The sequence below is a fragment of the Equus asinus genome, chromosome 13, assembly GCF_041296235.1.
Source record: "Equus asinus isolate D_3611 breed Donkey chromosome 13, EquAss-T2T_v2, whole genome shotgun sequence".
In the NCBI taxonomy this organism is placed as follows: domain Eukaryota; kingdom Metazoa; phylum Chordata; class Mammalia; order Perissodactyla; family Equidae; genus Equus; species Equus asinus.
This window is the reverse complement of record NC_091802.1, coordinates 13,955,505-13,975,923: the sequence shown is the minus strand read 5'-3', so window position 1 is coordinate 13,975,923 and position 20,419 is coordinate 13,955,505. Positions and strand designations below refer to the sequence as shown.

At 48.9% G+C, this 20,419-nt stretch overlaps 1 protein-coding gene across 3 annotated transcripts in view; it reads left to right on the top strand.

The window, feature by feature from the left end:
• PITPNM3 (PITPNM family member 3) overlaps nt 1-20,419 on the top strand; it is a 91,942-nt gene that overhangs the window by 24,466 nt on the left and 47,057 nt on the right. For all 3 annotated transcript variants that reach the window (XM_070482515.1, XM_044744928.2, XM_070482516.1), the window contains one exon: nt 3,760-3,867. In XM_070482515.1, the coding sequence (XP_070338616.1) occupies nt 3,760-3,867 (108 nt within the window). The remainder of the gene's footprint in view (nt 1-3,759; nt 3,868-20,419) is intronic.

Here is a 20,419-nt window from a genome sequence, read left to right as displayed (position 1 = left end):
TTGGTCGAGGTTAAAATCAGTCTGAGGTCAAGGCCAGGGTTGTGGTGCTGGTGGGTGAGGCTCAGCCGGGCACCTAGTCTGGGCAGAGGCTGGGGCTCGGGGGTGAAGTAGGTGCAAAACTGTGTCTGCACCAGATGTCGCTGGGGATGAGAACTAGCATGCAGGGGACAGTCAGTAGAAGTTGGAAAGCAAAATCGACAACCAGGACATTTATCCAAATGAGCCCTTTGCGGCCTCTGTGGGCCCTGTTGGGAGGCACGTTCCACAATGAGGAGAAGTAGAGCAGAGACTCAGAGCTGAGCCGTGGTCCGTGGTTTGCTGAATGACTCCAAAAGGAGCTGTCTGGGCTGCTGCTTCCCCGTGTGTGTGTGTGTGTGTGTGTGTGTATGTTTTGTTGCTGCCACTCAGGGGACAAGCCCATTGTTGCCAGAGTGAAGATCTGAAGGCTGAGTGTTGAGAGCAGGGAGAGAGGAGAGGCCCAGAGAGGGAGAGAAAGCATGTCTGAGAGGAGGGTGCGGGGAGCAGCTGGAGAGACAGGGATGGGGTGGAAGGGCAGAGTGTGCAAGAAAGCCAGGGAAAATGTGAGAAAACAGGGAGAGAGCAAGAGAGACTCAGAGAGGATGGGGAGAGGGACACTCACACACAACCCCCACCCCCGCCAAGAGAGAACCAGAGAGAGTTGAAAGAGAGACAGTGACCCAGAAGGAGAAAGAGAAGACCGGAGAGAGCAAGAAAGATCTGCAGGTATGGAGAGATCCTGAGGGGCAGGGGAGAGGAAGAAGAGAAGGAAGAAAGAGAAACCCGGAGAGTCAGAGAGATCCAGAAAGAGACATATCCGCCCAGAGAGAGGAGAGAGACAGAGACCAGGATAAGGAGAGAGCAAGAGCAGAGCAAGGGGGTGTGATGGAGGAGGCCCACCCAGAGAGAGGAGGCAGAGTGCCAAGAGCCTGAGAGAGAGACAATACAGGACCAAGAGCGACGGCGCTCAGGCGGAAGGAATCTGGTGAGACCAGGGCCGGACATCAAGCATGAGAGGAACATGAGGAGAATCTGAGAGGAAGATACATTTACTAGAAAGACTGACAAAAGACCAAGAGGGAAAGATGGAGAAGGGTCCTATACACAACTAGGAAAGGAGGGAGAGGCAGAGGGCTGTGCAGAAGTAGGCGTGCTGAGACCTCAGAGCCCTGGGAGGCCCCTCGGGGTTCTGACAGCCTCACATACGCCCCCAGGATAGGGCTTACACACTGTAGAAAAACAAGAGCTGGGCTGTGTAAGCCAGCTCCTGCTGAGCGCCTGCTTCAACACCTGGCCCTGGACCAGGAGCCCCGGCTCGCTCATTTGACTGTGTCCGAGGTTTTTACTGTTGTGTTTTCCACAAAACTGGATTCCTACAGGTTGGAGGTCATGTCTCACACTGCACACAGCAGGTGCTCAGGAATCCACTCATTGTAGAATGAATATTAGAATGAACAAGTGGGCCCCTGCATGCTTGGGTTACTGAGCCAAGAGACATAGGCACTCAAGGTAGGCTGCAGGTTGACCCCGACCACCCCATTCTGGAGCTAGGACACAATGTCCTAGGGGCAGACAACAGCATCACCGGAACCAAGAGTGAGTGTTGGGGCAGAAAGAATACCACATGCTCTGGTGGCGGTGGTGGTAATGGTGGTGGTGGTGGTGATGGTACCGTCATTGTCACATGCTCTTATCCACGTCTGTGCTCTTACTGTGTGCTAGTCATGCTTGTAAACAGTTTGCCTTCCTTATCTCATAAATCCTCACAGCAATCGTATGACATAGGTATTACTATGATACCATTTTATAGATGAGGAAACTGAAACTCATAAAGCTGAAGTTACCATCCAAGGTCAGATAGCTCAGGTGGCGCGTCTGGGATTGAAAAGAATCAATCTAACACCAGAACTGAGCTCTTAGCCCCTTCACGATTCTGCTTCCCCAAGAGTAACACTACCTGATACTTGTTTGCAGCATTTTGGCTTGTGTAGCTTTTTCAGATTTACTGTATCATTTGTCCTCGTGATAGCTTGCTAGAAAGAGATGCAGAACCAGAGTTGTTATTCCCATTTAAGAGATAAGAAAACAAGAACGGGTGAGGGACACGTGCAAAGGCGCAGGCTCCTATGTAGCAGAGTCTGGACTGGAACCCGGTCAGGGCTCTGCCCAGGACACAGTGCTGCTTTGAGGTCTAACCGGTGCCCAGATGGAACACACTGGGCTCAGGAATTGTCAGGGTGTGTGTGGTGCCTGGCCAGAGTGTCAGGTAGCCAATGCAGCATGTCCAGGGCAGGCCTTCAGGATGGCAGGGTTTAAGGACTCTTGAAATAGTTTGTCTGGATTTAAATCCTGGCTCTAGCCAGTGACCTTGGGCAAGTTACCAAACTCCTCCATGCTTCAGTTTCCTTGTCTATAAAATGGAGATTATAACAATTGTACCTTTTTAGTATTGTTACAAGAATTAAGTGAATTAATATTTGTAAAGTAGTTATAACAATCTTGGTGCTTAGAAAGGATTTGATATGTGTTGTCAAATAAATCAAATAAGGCAGGAATAATAATGATAATAATAAAATAACCCAGACCCCAAACAGAAATGGGGTCTGGATTACTGAGCGCTAGAGTTATTCAGAACTCTGGACAGCTCCTCAAGCATCAGATCCACGGTATTGGTTCCATCTCCTCTGAAAAGTTCTTCGGAAGTGAAATGAGTCTCATCCCTTTATTCTTGGTTATCAGGAGCTTGAGGATTCTCCTCACCACCCTTTGATGTCTTTTCTGTAAGAGCGGGCGCAAAGCTCTTCACCAGGAAGGCCCATCTCTTTAAAGAGAGGCGGGGGCTTTCTTGTGGGTGTGTTCTTGAGGAAATCTCCTTTCTGGGATGAGGGACTGGACTAGATGTTTGTGGTTGATGGTGGGGACCCAGAGGCTTGTGTTCAGTGTGGTTAGGGACTGTAGTTGCACCGACTCCTCACAGAGAAATCACTAAGCTCGTACAGGGAAAGGGCAAGAATAGAGACAGGTTTTGGGGAGGAGTGGAGGGAGAATGGAGGCATTGATAGGTTCATAAGATTGAGATGTGGGCTGAGTCTCACCCAGCTCAAGGCTTCCTTAGGGCCAGAGGGCTTCCACTCTCCCAGTTACTCCAGAGCTGCTCCTGCCCCACTCAAATCCTGGTGGTTCAAATACTGATGGCAACGCACTTTTGATGGAAGAAATAGCTGTAATGTCTTTCACCTATGAGCACCCCTATGCACCAAGACCTTTATGCCATTATCTCATTTAATCCTCACAACAACTCTGTGAGTTAGACATTGCCAGTCCCATTCTACTGATGGGAAAATGGAGGCTCAGAGAAGTCAAGTAACTTACCCAAAGACAAACTGCTAGCAAGTGACAGAATTTTTATTTTTCTTCCCAAACACGTTTCCGCTCAAGAAATATCACTCTTAGTGCTAGTAGGAATGGAGTCTTCTATGGGTTTTCACCTCTCTCACAAGTGTCCCTTGTTCCTTTCTTTCACTGTAACATATGGGGGCCCAGTAGGGTACAACAACAGTGCCTTCTTGCAATAAAAATTCCTGAATGTCTCATACCTGTCTGCAACTACAGACACCTTCAACAGTTGAGGTCTACCTCAACCCAAAGGAAGAAATCAGGAGTCCCTCCGATATAAGCCCCTGTTAGGGCTAACCGCACACAGCCCTGCCTGCTCATGCCCTTTGCTGCTTCTTCCCACAGAGGAGGTGGCGGAAGGGAAGAATGCCATCCTCATCGGGATGAGCCAGTGGAATTCAAATGACCTGGTGGAGCAGATCGAGACCATGGGGAAACTGGAGGAGCATCAAGGTGAGATTCTGCTTCTCTCATATCTGGAGTGTGGACATATGTGTGTCGCAGGGTGGGTTGAAGTGCTGGCAATGTGGGGCTAGAACTTGGGTCTTTTATGAAGAGCCATCTGTCTGTCTGGGTGCCTCCCATCCCTGAGTCTGTGAGCCCTGAATTCCGTGACCTGCAGGAACCCTCCTGAGGACTTCTGCAGGTCTTCTGTGGCAGAACAGCTCCAGGGGGCTTCAACAGAGCTTCCTTTGCCCACAGGATGACCACCCCAAGAGCATGGGGAATTAAGGGCAGGTGGCATGGTCCAAGCTCCTTGGATTGCCAGGCCTGTGGTGTTGGAACCTCTTGGTTCAGGCAGGGTGGTGACTGGAGGAACGTTTGAGAAGGGACAGGGGAGAGTGGCAGGAGTAAGGATTGTGACTTCCTTTGGCTGAGTTGTTGAAGAAGGAGAATGTGGCTGGGGATTAATTCAGGAGGTTCTTATGGAGGGGAGTTTTGACCAGGAGCTTAATCAGCAGACAAAGCAGCCATATCCTTTTAGGTATCCATTTGTCTGTCCTTTTGACCATCTTGCATCATTAACAAAATGTTCGTTGAACACCTACTATTTATAAGTGCTTAGTAGGAGAGACCAAAGGTGATTCAGCTGAGGTCTCTGCCCTGTGACATGTGACAGAGTATAAGTCAAGAAGTAAGGAGGTCAGGCTGAAGCTGAGGATTGTTGGGGCTGGAAGGGACAGGTAAAACTCATAGAAGGAAGCAGGAGAGGGGATCAAGGAAGGTTCCTGACAGTGAAGCTATGGAGCCAGGCTTTGAAATGCAAGTGGAGGATGTAGCTGAGGAGGTCATAAAATCTGAGATGGCAAATGGGGAAACCGAGGCTCAGAGAGGGGCTGTGTTTGATTAAAGTTACACTGGAGTGGGGCTAGAACCCTATCTGGGATCCAAGGTGCTAACGTGTTATCCTGAGGCCAGTGTTTTCTATGCCTCCTCCCTCCCTCATGTATCACCCCTCCTACTTCCCTCTGCCTCATCTCCTCTTTCCCGTCTTCTCTTGGTCCTATTATTCCACAGTCATGGATGGGCCAGAGCTGCTGACTGGGCAAGGCGCTATCAGGAGATGTTCAGTGAGGTGGTCCTGGCCTAGCCCAAGAGAATGGCCATCTTGGTGATGGCCATCTTGCCCCTAGCATCCGTTCCTTTCCTTACCCCCCATCCCTGTCTCCTTGATTCAGAGCCCTCCCTCCCCACGCCAAAGTGCCCATCCTGAGAAGTGGACAGGCCTGGGATATTCCATTTTACAGATGAAGAACCCGAGGCTCAGAGAAGCTGCGTCTTGCCTGAGGCTCTCCAAGTGGGTGGCAGCGTCATGCTCAGATCCCCAGTCTGCTGATCCCCAGTCCAGGGCTTCCCATCCCAGACTGGACCAGGTTGGAGGTGAGGCACAGTTCTGGGCTCCTGTAAAGTCAGGTCCAAGAAACCCAGAGTCTTAAAGCAAAGTCCCCCTGGGCCACTGTCACATTCACAGAAAGGGCAGGCTCTGAGGCTGGTCCCCAAAGCCAGTCCAGAGACAATTTCCAGAGACAAGAGGCAGTCTTCACAGCCACACAGTTGCAGGTGGCCCTTTGTCTGCTCTTTCCTTCACTCCGGGAACCTGCAGGGGGGCCCCAAAGGGGTCACGGATTCCAGGTCCTGCCCAGGATAGGGCTTGGTAACCATGAAAAGACAAACCCAGATTGTCCTCACCCCCCCCATCTGGTCCTCCCCTTCCCGCCCCCACCCCTACTTGTCTGCCAAAGAACGTGTGACTCAGACGCAGGGTGAACTAAGGAGGAGTGAGCGGGAGGCAGGGTGAGCGGGGAGGGCAGGGGAGACGGAAGCAGAGGGAGGCTGACGGCAGAGGCTGACGGAACTGCAGCTGTGGAGTCCCAGAGGTCTGGGTTTGACCCTTGGCCCCGCCACACTGTGGCTTTGTGGCCAGGGAAAGTCAGTCAGCTCTCTGAGCCTCAGTTTCTTCACCTGCGGAGTGGGGCAAGTACAAAAGTTGTGAGGATTAAATGAACCAATACTTGCAAAGTGCATTCGATAGCAGGTGATGATACTTCTGGAAGAGGGTGAGAAGGGAGAAAGCCTTGCACAAGTCATTCCAACGAATGCTTCATGGCGCTCACGGAGGATGAATTAGGGGCAGTGTTTGCCTGATTCTGGGAATTGATGCTATTTCCTCCCAGTACGGAAGGGGGAACAGGAAGGAGAGAGAGAAGAGCGGGTGAGGAAGAGGAAACCAGCCGTGTTTCCAGTTCCTTCCGAGTCCCATTCTCCTGTGGATTCCTAATGTGAATTCCCACAACACGACAGAACACACGCATTCATTTCAATAATCATTTATGGGGCCACAAGAGGGCCTCACCCTTTTAGGAGCGGGCAGCAGAGCGGAAGATATGATCCTAGGCACGGTTACCATGAGCCTGAGGAGAGAGCCTCTGGGGACCATTTTGGGGAGAAGCAGCTCTGCAAACACTTCCTGGAAAAGGCTGCAGTCCAAATTGGTGCATAGACAGAGCTCTCCTCCTGCCTCCTTCAATTTCCTGCCCTTACACTCAGGGCTCCCCCCAGAGACCCCCTCCCGGCTCACACCCAGGCCGGTCACAGCTACCCTTGGTGATGAGCCCCAACTCCATCTGCAGCCAAGACCTCTCTCCTGGCCTCCAGACTCGTCTTCTGAGTAGCCTCCTACTTGCTCTGCCTGGATGTCTGGAAGACTCTGCGTGTTCTGCAAGTTCCAAACGGAGCCGACCTTTCTTCCTGCGAAACCTTAATTACGTTTGAAATTCCATCTTTTATCTCCTTAGCCATTGAAGGCATATGTTGCATAGGCCCTTTCAGACTGCTCCATTGTCTCTGCTTCCTGAGGGTGCTAATTCTGGGGGGTGTGTGTCTGTGTGCGTGTGTGTGTGTGTGTGTGTGTGTGAGAGAGAGAGAGATAACTGCACCTCATGGGTTTTGTTTCTTCATTTTTATTGAAGAATAAAACTCGTCTTGGTCGTTCCTCGCCCCTTTTCTCTTCTCTGGGAATCTTGTGTGCCATGGGTTGTGACAATGCCCTTTTAGAGATGGGTCTTGCCTTTCTGCTGGGCCCGAGCGTTTCACTAATCTTGGACATTTTATATGCTAAATTTACAGTTGAGTGTTTCCATTCTACGTGAGTGGTGTAAATTTAGACCCCACACCCATGTGTGGCATGGGCGTAGGGTTTGAATTACTCATGTGTGACTTTTTTCCTTCTCACTGTCTGTGAATGGTTTCTTTACTGCTTCCCCCAAGGAGTTTTCTTTTTTCTTTCTTTCTTTCTTTTTTTTTTGGTGAGGAAGATTGGCCCCCAACTAACATCTGTGCCAATCTTCCTCTATTTTATGTGGGATGCTGCCACAGTATGGCTTGATGAACGGTGCTAGGTCCACCCCCAGGATCCAAACCTGCGAACCCTTGGCTGCCAAAGCAGAGCCTGTGAACTTGACTGCTACGCCACTGGGCTGCCTCGAGTTTCCTTTTTTTTTAAGTTCCTTTGTGGGTGCAGCAGCCCTTCAAGGATCCCTGCTCTACAGGGGGCTCCCTTTCGCTCATCTGCCACAGGCTGAGGCCACGTCTGTGGGGTTAACAATACAGTTTCCAGCCTCTAGGCTTGGAGCCTCTCTCCTCCTGAATCTTTCTGAATTTCTTAAACATGCTTTTTTCTTGTCTTCTATTGGGTTATTTATCTTCTTCTCACTTGTTTTTAGGAGTTCTTTATATATATGTATATATTCTGGATATAAATTGTCTGCGATGTATTTGAAATATTTGTCTCTTGAATTGTGCCACTTGGCTGAATTTTCTTATTAATTCTAATGGTTTGTTAGTTGATTCTCTTGCGTTTTCTAAGTTAGAGCATCATGTCATTGACAAATCTTAGCAGTTATGTCCTTGCCAATATTTACCCTGCTTACTTAGTTATCTTAGTAAATTGCATGGCACAGGATCTCCAGATGGATGCTGCGTAGCAGGAGTGATGGCGGGCTCTCTTGTTTGGTCCTGACTGTGATGCTGGGGTCTCCTCCCCCATTCCCCCCTCCCCTCCTCCCTAACTTCTGCCCCTCCTCCCCCTCATTTTTCTTCAGTTAAGTATATGGAGGTATGATTTCCATTCCATCAAATTCATCCATTTTAGTGTATGGTTCTCACTGCTGCTTCTTAAATTCCATGGGTTGCCTCCTCTTTCCTCTAGAATGTCTCCTCAAGGAATTCTTTCAGGGGGGGAACTGTGGATAGCAACTTCCCAAGTCCTTGCATTTCTCCACGTGTCCTTGTTTCGCCTTCTCGCGTGAAGGCAAGTCTGCTTGCGTTCGTTACCATGTTCCTCACGATCTTGGAAGACCTTCCTCATGGGTTCCTGCATTTAGTGTTGTTGGTGAGAAGTCTGAGGTAAATTTGATCTCATTCCTTTGTGGGTAGTCTGTTTTTCCCTCTTCTTGAGGTTGTAAGGTTTCAAATCTCTATTCTTTGTATTTTGAAGTCACAAACAATGTTTGTGGGTGGGGTTTTGTAGTCTGTCATGCCCACTTCTGGTGTTCTCTTTCTTCATTACGGTGACTTCTTGTTTTATTATTTCTTCAAGTATTTCTTTCTCTCTGTTTTCTCTTCCCAAAGCTTATAGTAGATAGATGATGGAACCATGTCTCATCTTGCCCTTCCTGTTCTTATTTCTTGGCCCTTGCTGGGTTCTGGAAGTATTCCTTGGTTCTGACCTAACCAAGAGCTCTCCAGTTGTTTCTTCTTCAGCTGTTTTCATTCTTCTGATCAGCTCTTCTGTGGAGTTTTTTTTTTTTTTTAAACAATCATATTTTCACTTTCGTGCACTCTGACTGGTCCTTTTTCATAACAACCTGATATTGATTCATAGATGCCGTGGACTTATTCTGTGCTTTTCAAAATCTCCATCTTGTTAAGTTTCAGAGTTTTCTGGTAGGTCAGAGGTGGATGGGAAGACCATACACACTTCGGATTGGATTAATTAACCAAAGATCCATAAGTGAGATTATAACAGAGCAGGAGCAAGCTTAATTCTAATTATCTAAGGAAGCACACAGCTATCATTAATGCCGTCCGAGTAAAGTAGGTCAAGCCAAATTCTTTTTTTCATTGAGACATCATTCACGTGCCACAAAATTCACCCTTTTAAGTTGTTCAATTCAGTGGTTTTTAGTATGTTCCTGAGGTCGTACTACCATTGCCACCATCTAGTTCTAGAACATTCTCATCACCCCAAAAAGAATTCTCATACCTATTAGCAATCACTCTTCAAGTCCTCTCCCCGAAGCCCCTGGGATTTCATATAAAGGGAATCAAACAATGAGTGGCCTTTTGTATCTGATGTCTTTACCTTAGCATAATGTTTTTGAGACTCATCCCTGTAGTATGCGTCAGCACTTCATTCCCTTTTACGGCTGAATAATATTCCCTTGTATGGGTATACCACTCATTGTGATCCATTCATCAGTTGATGAAAATTTGGGTTGTTTCTACTTTTTGACTAGTTACGAATAATGAAGCTATAAGTATTCATGAATGTCTAAGTTTTTGTGTGGACATATTTTCAGTTCTCTTGGGTATATACCTAGGGTGGAATTGCTGTATCATATGATAATTCTGTTTAACTCTTTTTGAAGAACTGACAAACTCTTTTCCAAAGTTGCTGTCCCACTTTACATTCCTAGCAGTACGGTAGAAGAGTTCCAATTTCTCCACATTCTTGCTGACACTTGCTATCGTCTATCTTTTTTATTATAGCCATCCTAGTGGGTGTGAAGTGTTATATCATTGTGGTTTTGATTTGCATTTCTCTAATGACTAATGATATTGAGCATATTTTCATGTGCTTATTAGTTATTTGTTCATCTTATTTGGAGAAATGTCTATTCATATCCTTTGCCCATTTTTAAATTGAGTTATTTGTTTTTTTATTGTTGAGTTGTAAGAGTTCTTTGTATATTCTGGACACTAGACCCCTGTCACCTATATGATTTCCAAATATTTTCTCCCGTTCTGTGGGCTGTCTTTTCACCTTCTTGATAATGTCCTTTGGAGCACAAATTTTAAAAATTTGATGAAGTCCAATTTATCTATTTTTTCTTTTGTTTGTGCTTTTGGTGCCATATCTAAGGCACCAAATTACCTAATACAAGGTCATGAAGGTTTACTCCTCTATTTTTTCTTAAGAGTTTTATAGTTTTAGCACTTATATTTAGGTCTTTGATACACTTTGAGTTAATTTTCTATATGGTGTTCAACTCCATTCTTTTGTACAACTGTGGGCAACCAGTTGCACTAGCACCAATTGTTGAAAGACTATTCTTCCCTCCATTGAATTGACTTGGCACCCTTTATAAAAATCAATTGATCATGTATGCTGGAGACATCCGTGTAAAGATGTTCAGTGGCATTTGGATGTAGCATTTAGTAGCTCAGGAGATCCATCTGGGCGGAGGCTACAGATCAGCATATAGATGGTATTGCAGCTATGGAGGTGAAGGAGATCCTCCAGTTGTAAAAACAAGGAGAGTCTGGGATAGAACTCTGTAGTTACATAAATGTTTAAGGAGAGGGCCAGCAAAGGTGACTTGATTTTCTGTGTAGGAGGGAAGCTTAAGTCCCCAAGGTTTAAGAGTAGAGGGTGTTTCAAGAAGGAGATGATCACGTCCAATAAGATGAGGACTAACATGGGCCGATTGGATTTATCATCTAGGTTCGTGGGAATGTTGGAAAGGCCACTTGTATTGGTGCAATAGGAACTGGATTCTGTCCCCAGTGGAGTGAGACATGTTTTCATCCTCCATCTTAATAAATGACTATTAAAAAGATCATAAAGTTCTTTCTCAAATGACGGGAAAAAAAATCAATTGATCATGAGCATGTGGGTTTATTTCTGGACTCTTAATTCTGTTCCACTGATATATACATACATCCTTATGCTGCTGCCACACGGTCTTGATTACTGTACAGTTGTAGTAAGTTTGAAATCAGGAAGTGGGAGTCCACTAACTTTGTTCTTCCTTTGCAGGTTTGTTTTGGCTTTTCTGCATTCCTTGCATTTCCATATGAACTTTAAAATCAGCTTGTCAGTTTCTGCAAAAAATTTTGATAGAGATTGTGTTGAATCTCTAGATCAATTTGTGGAGTATTGACATCTTAACAATCTTAGTCTTCCAATCCATGCTCATGGGATGTCGTTCCATTTATTTAGGTCTTCTTTAATTTCTTTCAGTGATGTTTCATAGTTTTCAGTGTACAAGTCTTGTGTTTGATTTGTTAAATTTATTCCTAAGTGTTGTATTCTTTTTGATGCTATTGTAACTGGAATTATTTTCTTAATTTCATTTATGGATTGTTTGTTGCAAGTGTCTAGGAATACAATTGATTTTTGTATATTGATCTTGTATCCTGCAACCTTGCTGAACTCACTCATTTTTTGGGGGGGGATAATCCTTAGGATTTTCTCTACACTAGATCATGTCATCTCCAAAGAGAGGTACTTTTACTTCTTCCTTTCCAATCTGGATGCCTTTTATTTCCTTTTCTTGCCTAATTTCCCTAGCTAGATCCTTTAGTATAATGCTGCATAGAAATGGGGAGAGCCAGCATCTGGTTTTGTTCCTGATCTTAGGGGGAAAGCTTTCAGTCGTTCTCCATTCAATATGACGTTAGCTGTGGGTTTTTTGTAGTTGTCCTTTGTCTGGTTGAGGAAGTTCCCCTCTACTCTGAGTTTGTTGGTGCTTTTGTCGTGAAAGGGTGTTGCATTTTGCCAAATGCTTTTTCTGCACCTATTGAGATGATCATGTGGTTTTTGTCGTTTCTTTTATTCATATGATGTATTTCATTGGTTGGTTTTCACATGTTGAACAACCTTGCATTCCTGGGATAAATTCCATTTGGTCCTTGCCACATCGCTAATCTTTCATGCTCAGGGTTTATGTATCTCTTCCAGAATAATTATACTAACAGTCTATGAGCTGACACTTAAAGGGACTATTTACCATCAGGGCTCTTCTTGTTTTTGAAACAGTGTCATCAAGGCTACGTTCTCATCGAGAGGAAGGAAGCAGTCACTGCCTGGGTGTCCCTGATCAGTTTCTGTGCCTCTAGCTTTCCAGATGTAATCTTTCCTGCTCTTCATCCCCTGACTCTAGTTTATGTCCTTGTATCTAGATGTGCGCTCCTCAAAGAGAAGTCCCTGGACCAACAGCGTTAGCATCACTTAGAAACTCGTCAGGAATATGAATTTTGGAGCTCCATCCCGGACTTCCTGAATCAGAAACTCTGGGAGCAGGGCTCAGAATCTGTGTTTTAACTGGTGACTTGGGTGCTTGCTAAAATGTGTGAATCATTAATTATTATGATACGTTGGTTCAAAGAATCCACAGACCCATTTGCCTGTGCTCTGCTTGCTTCAGTCATTGAGTTGGATGTCTTTCTTCCACGCTGTTGGTTTTCCTCTAATATTTAGAAATATTTGGACGTGTACTCCACTTTCTCCTTGCAGCTCCCTCTTGGCCTGTCTCTGAGTGATGTATCTGTTTACTGCAACCTGCTGTCATCGGATTCTTGGGGAGGGTAGAATATGCTGCTGGGTGGGGGTGTCCTGCCCCTCAAACATTCATTCCTTCTCACACCTGGGGACAGATGTGTCTGCTTAGCACAAGCAGAGGTTGGGGTGAGGACCAAAGCACCTGCTCCTCTTTCACGGACGCCCAGACAGTTGCAAAGCTTCCTTTGCTCCTGTATTCTCCACCCATGAGCCTGCTGTCTCCTCCGAACTGCCCCCACCTTTGGCCACAGACCTTCCTTTGCAAGATTGAAGTTATGGTTTCTTCTCTGCTGGGTCGGCTTTATGGGCATTTCACCTTTGCAGCCACACAGAGCTCCATACTCAGAAGGGCCTCGCGCTTGATTTTATGCTTTGCTGTTGCCATCTTGAAATTCTTAATTTTGAACAAGGGGCCCCACATTTTCCTTTTGCATGGGTTCTGCAAATTATGTAGCCAGTCCTGCTCCCTCCATCACATGTCTCTGCCTTCTGCCTTTCAGGAAGGCCTCACAATTTCTGGTCTGCTAAGGACATCCCTTCTTGTTTTACAGTGCTACCAAAGATTAATTCATAGAAAAATATTTAATGTCGTTTTCTGGAAATTTGGGGCAGGAGGAAAAGGCTGGATCGTGTTGCCAGTTTACCATCTTTGTCCAATCTTACTGTGATGCTTCTAAAATATAAATCCAGAAATATCATTCTGCTGTGGAATTGGCAACTAGGTCTCCGTTGACTGCAGAATGAAGTATAAATCTCCCAGCCGGGCATGTGAGGCCATCACAATTTGGTTCTGCCCGTCCTTCCAACAGTTATAATTGTCCAGGGTTAGTAAGTTCCCCGTCACTACAGGAATCAGACAATCCTGGAATGGCCACCATCAGGGATATTACAAAGGGGCTGTCGGATAATTGCTAAATCTGACCATCTCAAGGTTATCTCACTCTGATATTCATGACTTCCAGGCTGTACCTCCCCTCCTCTTCCGTTCACCCTGTGTTCTAGCCAAATGTCCAGGGCTGCTTGCTGACCCATGAGCCCCCTTGAGCTCGTCAGCTTCCTGCCTTCGCCCCTGCATTTCCCCTGACTTCATCTCTAGCTCTTGCAATCCTGTGCGCTTCCTTAGGGAGCCTCCCCGATACCCCAGCCTCCCCCAGAGTGCCCCCTCCCAGCCAGTCCAGCTTGGACTGTCCCCTGCAGCGCTGACCATCGGCTTATACTCGTGCCTGTCTGGGTGTGTGCTTTGCCTCCCTTTCTGAACCCGAGGCAGCGAGGGGCTCAGGGTGCATCCATGCACTCCCTCCCTCACTTATGCATTCAGCACACACGCCCTGATACTTACTCTTTGTCAGACCCTGTGCCGGTCAATGTTGGGGACACATTGATGACTCAGAAATAGACTCAGAATTGATCGGCTCCCAGACTCGGGGGTGGGACAGTTACAGCCCAGTGAGCTAATTGCGCTAAAGAGAGTGGGAACAAAGCACAGAGGGATGAGAGAGGACGTGGAGCTTGAGCTGAGACAAGAGGTGCTAAGGAACCCTTTCTGGGCTCTGCACAGACCCATGAGGGTGCAACAGGCAGGGGACAGCAGGTGCAGGGATATGTAGGGAGGTACGAGAAGGTAGGGGAATTTGGGGAACCATGCAGAGTTCACCTTGACTCAAATTGGGGTGCAAGGCGTTGGGGTGGGGGATGGTGAAAGGAGCAGAGAGGTCTGGGAGAAGAAGAAGAGTGGGAAAGCTGAAGACGGAGGCCTTGAATGTCAGGCTGAGGAGCTGGGGCCTTCTCAGGAGGGCCCCGGAGGACCCATGGAATAGTGTAAGCAGGGGAGTGACAAGCCACTTTTTAGAAAGATCATTCTGGAAGCCAGTGTAGAAGATAGTAGGAGAGGGGCCAGGGAATGAGTGTGGAGGGGTTGCGATGGGCTGGGTGAGAGAGCATGAGGGTGCATCTTGGCCCTGCAACTCAGGAAAGGCTGAGTATCTGGGGAACCCCCTGCACAGGGAGGGGCAGTGGGTCTTCCCTTTTCAGCCCTACTTCCTGAGCTGGGTTTCCAGGCCAGGCCAGAGCCTGGTTAGGGCTCCCAAGGCCTGGAAAATCTCAGGACTTCAGCTGCTCCCGTTCCTGCTCCATGTGGTCTGCCCAGATACTTCCTGGCCTACTGGGGGGAGAATTCCCAATTCCTTCTTCCCCAAGGCCCGGTCCGCCTGACTTGCTCCCCCAGCAGCCACCTAACCTTCCCCTGGGAGGCAGGAAGATGCTCCTGTTTCAGCTGTTTGGTGAAAGCACTTCTCTTCTTGGCTACACATTTTGCTTCTCTTGCTCTTGGGGAGCTCCCCGTTTGTTGGAAGGGGACTGAACAGAGGAAATACAAAATCACAGGAAACCACTGGCGGGGCCTGGAAGCATCTTCTTGCAGGAGATGATGTGGCTCAGAGGCGCAGGGCCTGTGGGTGTGGTACAGGCAGGATGAGCAGGTGGCCCCATTTCCAGCCTCTGTGTATGTAGCCCGTCCTGTTTGCAGGAGTTTCTGGCAGCTTGTGCATTTGAAGATGGCTCCAGCTGAGGCGAGGCTGCGGGGCCCAGGGGCCCTGGAAAGCGCCAGGCCAAGTGGGGTCTCATTTAGGCGGTGGCTGAGCCAGCTGCACATCTGGTTAATCGCCGTCATCCTGGGAGCCTGCTAATCAGAGAGCCGAGTCCACAGCCGACTCATCTGCTCGCTTTCTAGTGGCTGCGATGGAAGACGGAGCAGAGCCGGCCAGCTGGGCAGGGAGGCTGGCTTCCTGCTGCCGGGCTCCATACTTTCCTTGAAAAACAGCAAGCTCCTTCTTGCCCAGGCCTGTGGCCTCGCCAGCCACCTGCCCCTTGGATGCCTGGCTCAGGCGTCACTGCAGAAGACTCTAGGCCTGACCCCAGTCAGCCACAGCCCCTGGTCCCTTCTCCTCTCCTCCTGCTCCCACTCCTCAGCCTCTGACTGGTCGCAGCCTTCGTCTGCCTCGATGACTCCCCACTTCAGCAAGCACTGCCCACACTGCCCGAGCCATCTCTGGAAGCCCCTCTCTAGAAAGCCCCCTCCGTAGGAGGCAGGGGTGAGAGAGAGGCCCTCAGCAGAGTTGGGTGTTGAAAGGGACCACATCTAGACCTTGGGTAAGTGGCTTCATCCCGCTGAGCCCAGGTTCCTTGTCTGCGAAGGGGTCTTTTTTGCACAAGTGTGAAATCACAACCATCTCACAGGTGGGGAAGCACTGGGCGCACCACAAGCTCCTTTCCCGTCTACACAGCTGAGCCCACACTCGCGGGATTGGCTCTGAACTCCCATCCTAATGTCTTCCTTCTCCCCGCCTGATCCCCGTGTGAATCCCATGCACCAGCGTCTCAATGACCTCTGCCCCCTGCCTTCTTCCTATCTCTGCACCCTGCTTCCCAGCCCTCCCTTGAGTGACCTGCTCCACCTCCTCCCAGGCACAGGTGCCCGTGGCCGTCCTGCCTGGGCTACACGTCACAGGTCCTTTCCGGTGATGAAGTGTCGCATGGTATCAGCATCTCATTAACCATCCAGGTGCGCTGCTGCTGGCGCCTGGCCGGCCCCTCAACCAGACGCCTCCCCTTCTCCCAGGGTCTGGCATGGAGTAGGCGCCCAAGAAATGCCCTGAGTGCTTGTGTTGTCCAGGGCTTGTGACCAGTGCTCTAAAGGGTTTGGGACTTAAAGTTCTGAATTCTGAATAATTTTGTCTTTACCGTTTACCCTGAAGCTCAGATCTGGGCTCCACATCACACTTCCCCAGGGCCCCTCGATCAGAAGGAACCTTTCTCTCCTTCTCTCTCATCACCCCTTGACTTACTCATCTCCGCATCCCCCTCAGCCCTTGGCCCCTAGCACCTGGCCCCTGGTGCCTGGAGCCTGGCGCCTGGCAGGTAGATAAAAGGTGTTTTGTAAATGAATGTCTTAATCTTCATGTTAGGCCTTGTCCTGCTGGGTGGCAGGAGCTGACCTCCCCAGTGGGCATCAGCTGGTGCTCAGACGTGGTGCTGGCCTTCTGTCTGACCTACGCATCTGACACAGGTGCTTCCCTGCTCCCATCCCCATCTGTGCTGCTCTTGCACCCTGGGAAGCGGTCTGTGGCCACCTCATCATGCTGGCTGGGGGACAGGACTAGGAGGGTGCCAGGCCTCTCTCTCTGTCTGGGTCCCTCTTGGGCACAGGCTCTGGCACGACCCCTGGGCCCAGGAAGCACTGTGAGCTGCACACCGCATTAAGCACTGATTCTCTCCATGCAGCTCCACCTGGAGGCATGATGCAGACAAAGAGACAAGGCCTTGAGCCACTTGTTCAAAGTGAATAAAATAACAATAGAGCAATCCTCACTTACTGAATGCTCACTGTGCGCCTGGCTGTGTGCTAAGGGCTTTGCACATATTAATCATTTGATATTCACACTAACCCTTGAGGTAGGTACCTCTGCTATGCCCGTTTTATAGACTGGAAGACTGAGGCACACAGAGGTTACATAAGTTGCCCGAGGGTATACATTAGTAAATGAGGGACCTGGATTTGAATCCAGGTGTTTAACCACAATGCAGTACCACCCGAGGACTTTCAGTACCTGTAGGATCCTTAGAGTGTTGGACTCACATTGTATTGTGGGAATGAGGCCCAGAGAGAGAGAGCGACTTGCCTCAGGTCACACAGTGAGTCAGTGGGGGCCTGGAATGGAATCTCAGCCTCCTAACTCCAACTGTCTGCTCTTTCCACTCTTTGCTCCTGCCCGTGAGGGTGCTCAGGGCTTCTGACCCTGTGGAAGAGGGGGACGGACAAGGATTCAGGGACGAGAGCCGTGAAGGCAGCGCCGGCAGGCAGGGGGCTAGGGAAACAGGTGATGGGTTCCAGTGGATGGCCTCTGGAATGCTTCATTCACATGGAAGGGTGTCGCCCACAAGCCCTGGATTGTTGGTGGGGAGGTGGCGGAGTTCCCTAGACAGGAGCTGCCCTCGAGTTCTTCTGCAGGGGAGGGAACAAGGAGCTCTGCGCAGGGAAGGGCTTTCTGGGCCCCCAGGAGAGGCCTGGAAGTGGCTTCTCTCGAAGCTGTGGATACATTTTTTGCGAACTCAGACTTGCTCAGGAAGCTGGGGGCGCCAGGCCCCGTATCTGTAGGTTCTGCCAGCATGGTCAAGTTCAGAAGAGACAGTCCTACCTGGGCAGCAGGATCCTCCTCTAGCTACAGTTTTCAGGCTGGAGGCTGACCTCTACATGGCTTCCCCCAGGCCCCAGACCCCAGTCCAGCCATCTTGTTCTGTCCCCCAGGCCCAGACCCCTTGCCCTGGGAAGCAGGAAAGGCAGAGCTGGAGGACGCTTCAGCTTGGTGGAGTGCCACCTTCTGTCAGTCAGATGCGAATAATTGAGACTCGAAACATATGGTGCAGCGGAGTGAGGGCTAGGACTGCCGAAGCCACAGGCTCCGGGCTGCAAAGCCTTGGGGGCTCTGAGAGGACTGTTGACTGACTGCGCTCCCACTGGGCTGGGGTCTGGTGAGCTGAGGACTGCAGACTTCACTTCTCAGATTCCAGCTTCACTGTGGGTTCAGGGATGTCAACTTAAATGCAAATTTGCTGGTTATTTTACCCTCAAGTTGAATTTATTTGAGAATAACCAAAGAATTGCAATTTGGGATATGCATGCTATGGGGAACCATAGACAAATCCAGAAAACAAAGGAGGGGAGCTGCTTTTATGGAGAAAAATGGGGAGTAGGGAGAGGCTGTTCTAAAGGAAAGTCCATTGGGGGAAATAGTTCAGGGCAGCAACGGCTTCTTATTGGCTGAACTGTGGCGTTTCTCATTGGCTGGGCTTTGGCATTTCTCATTGGCTGAGCTGTGGCGTTTCTCATTGGCTGGGCTGTGGCATTTCTCATTGGCTGAGCTGTGGCATTTCTCATTGGCTGGGCTGTGGCGTTTCTCATTGGCTGGGCTGTGGCATTTCTCATTGGCTGAGCTGTGGCATTTCTCATTGGCTGGGCTGTGGCATTTCTCATTGGCTGAGCTGTGGCATTTCTCATTGGCTGAGCTGTGGCATTTCTCATTGGCTGGGCTGTGGCGTTTCTCATTGGCTGGGCTGTGGCATTTCTCATTGGCTGAGCTGTGGCATTTCTCATTGGCTGGGCTGTGGCATTTCTCATTGGCTGAGCTGTGGCATTTCTCATTGGCTGAGCTGTGGCATTTCTCATTGGCTGGGCTGTGGCATTTCTCATTGGCTGGGCTGTGGCATTTCTCATTGGCTGGGCTGTGGCATTTCTCATTGGCTGGCTGTTGCCAGGTGGGGAGAGAAATCTTCCTTCTGTCGTAAAGTAGTTGTACTTCCTGTGGAAAATGCAAGGGTACAGCTCTTCCTGCTTGGACTAATTGACAATGTATGATAGGGCATGAGAGCGCTGGCTACAAGCCCTCCCAACCCCAATTTAGTTAAGGTTTCTTTTATTCATTTCCACAGGGAGCTTTCTAGCTCCTGGGGTTTGGCTTAGGTCCCTTTCTGAGCCTTCCAGTCAGGTGGGATGTGCTGGAGGAGGGCATTCAAGAGGAAAGGAACTGGCCTTTGCTGACGCTGGCCCTGTGCTGGCCCTTGGGACCCAGAGCCAACCTTTGAGAACAGAGGTTGTGAGAACTGAGGCTTCTGGGAAAGAATCGAAGCCTTCATGGAAGAGGTGGGCTGGGGTTGGTTCTCGACCTGGCCCACAAGACACAGCAGGTTGGGCAGAGAAAGGTGGAAGCACAGGTAAAGACGTGCAGTTGTGCAGGTTCAGACGCCGTGATTTGGCTGATCGACGGTGAGTGGGAAGGGGTGGGAAAAGCCTGGAGAGGTGGGCAGGGGCTACTTTATGGAGAGGCTTGCTTGCCAGGCTCAGAGTTCGAGGACAGGGAGCCGCTGGAGAGATTTAAGCAAGAGGGTGGCCTGGACAGGCTGGTTTTAGAAAGATTCATCTGGTGGAACCAGAGGCAGAGAAACCTGACAGATGGATGGAAATACCGGGTAGGTGCACATCTGCTGAGAACAGCACCGACTTCTGCTGCGGGTGGGTGTGTAAATCAGAACACACGCCTCACTGGAAAGCAATAGGGCAGTAAGCATCAGGAGCCTCAAAGAGGTTCCTGCCCTTTGACCCAGAATTCTCCTTCTGTGGAGGTATTTGAAGGAAATCACAAACAATGCAGAAAGAGCTTCAGCCATGAAGGTGTTCATTGCAGCAGTAATTATAATGGTGAAATTCGAAACTTTCCGCCAATAGGATAATTTTAAAGTCAACCATGACACATCCTCTGGATAGAATATTCTATAGCTATTGGAGTGATGTTTACAGAGGTTTTATAACTTTGCTGGTGAACTATTTATGCTTCAACTTGAAGTACAGAAGGTGTATTGTGTGCTTCTTTATCGTTTGTGGCTTCCACGAGCCAGCCATTGCTCTATTTGTTAGGAACAGAGACAAACAACATAGTCCCTGCCCACAAAGAGCTGATAGGATCTCAAGAGGCCCCAAGAATGCATTTAGAAAAAAAGACTGGAAGGAATGACATGGAGGCATCAGTAGTTTTCTCTCAGCAATGGGACGATCAGGTTTTTCTTTATGTTTGTTGGTGTTTTCCAAATTTCCGGTAAGGAGCTTGTTTCACTTTCATAATTATGGAAGAAAACCTTCTCCTCTAAAGGAAGAACTATTGCAGTAGTCTGAGCAGATAGAATGGAGTTCTATCTTTGGGTAGTGTGTGTGTGTTGGGGGGGGGTTATTCTTTTATTCGTTCCACTAATGTTGATCACAAAGCGCTGTTCTAGGTCTGGGGATTCATCGGTGAACAGCACAGAAATACCTCCTGTTGGGGAGTGTAAATCTGGGGAGAGAGAGAGTGTCACCGGGAGATAAGAGGCGGACCCCACAGCGCTCTGTGACTGCTT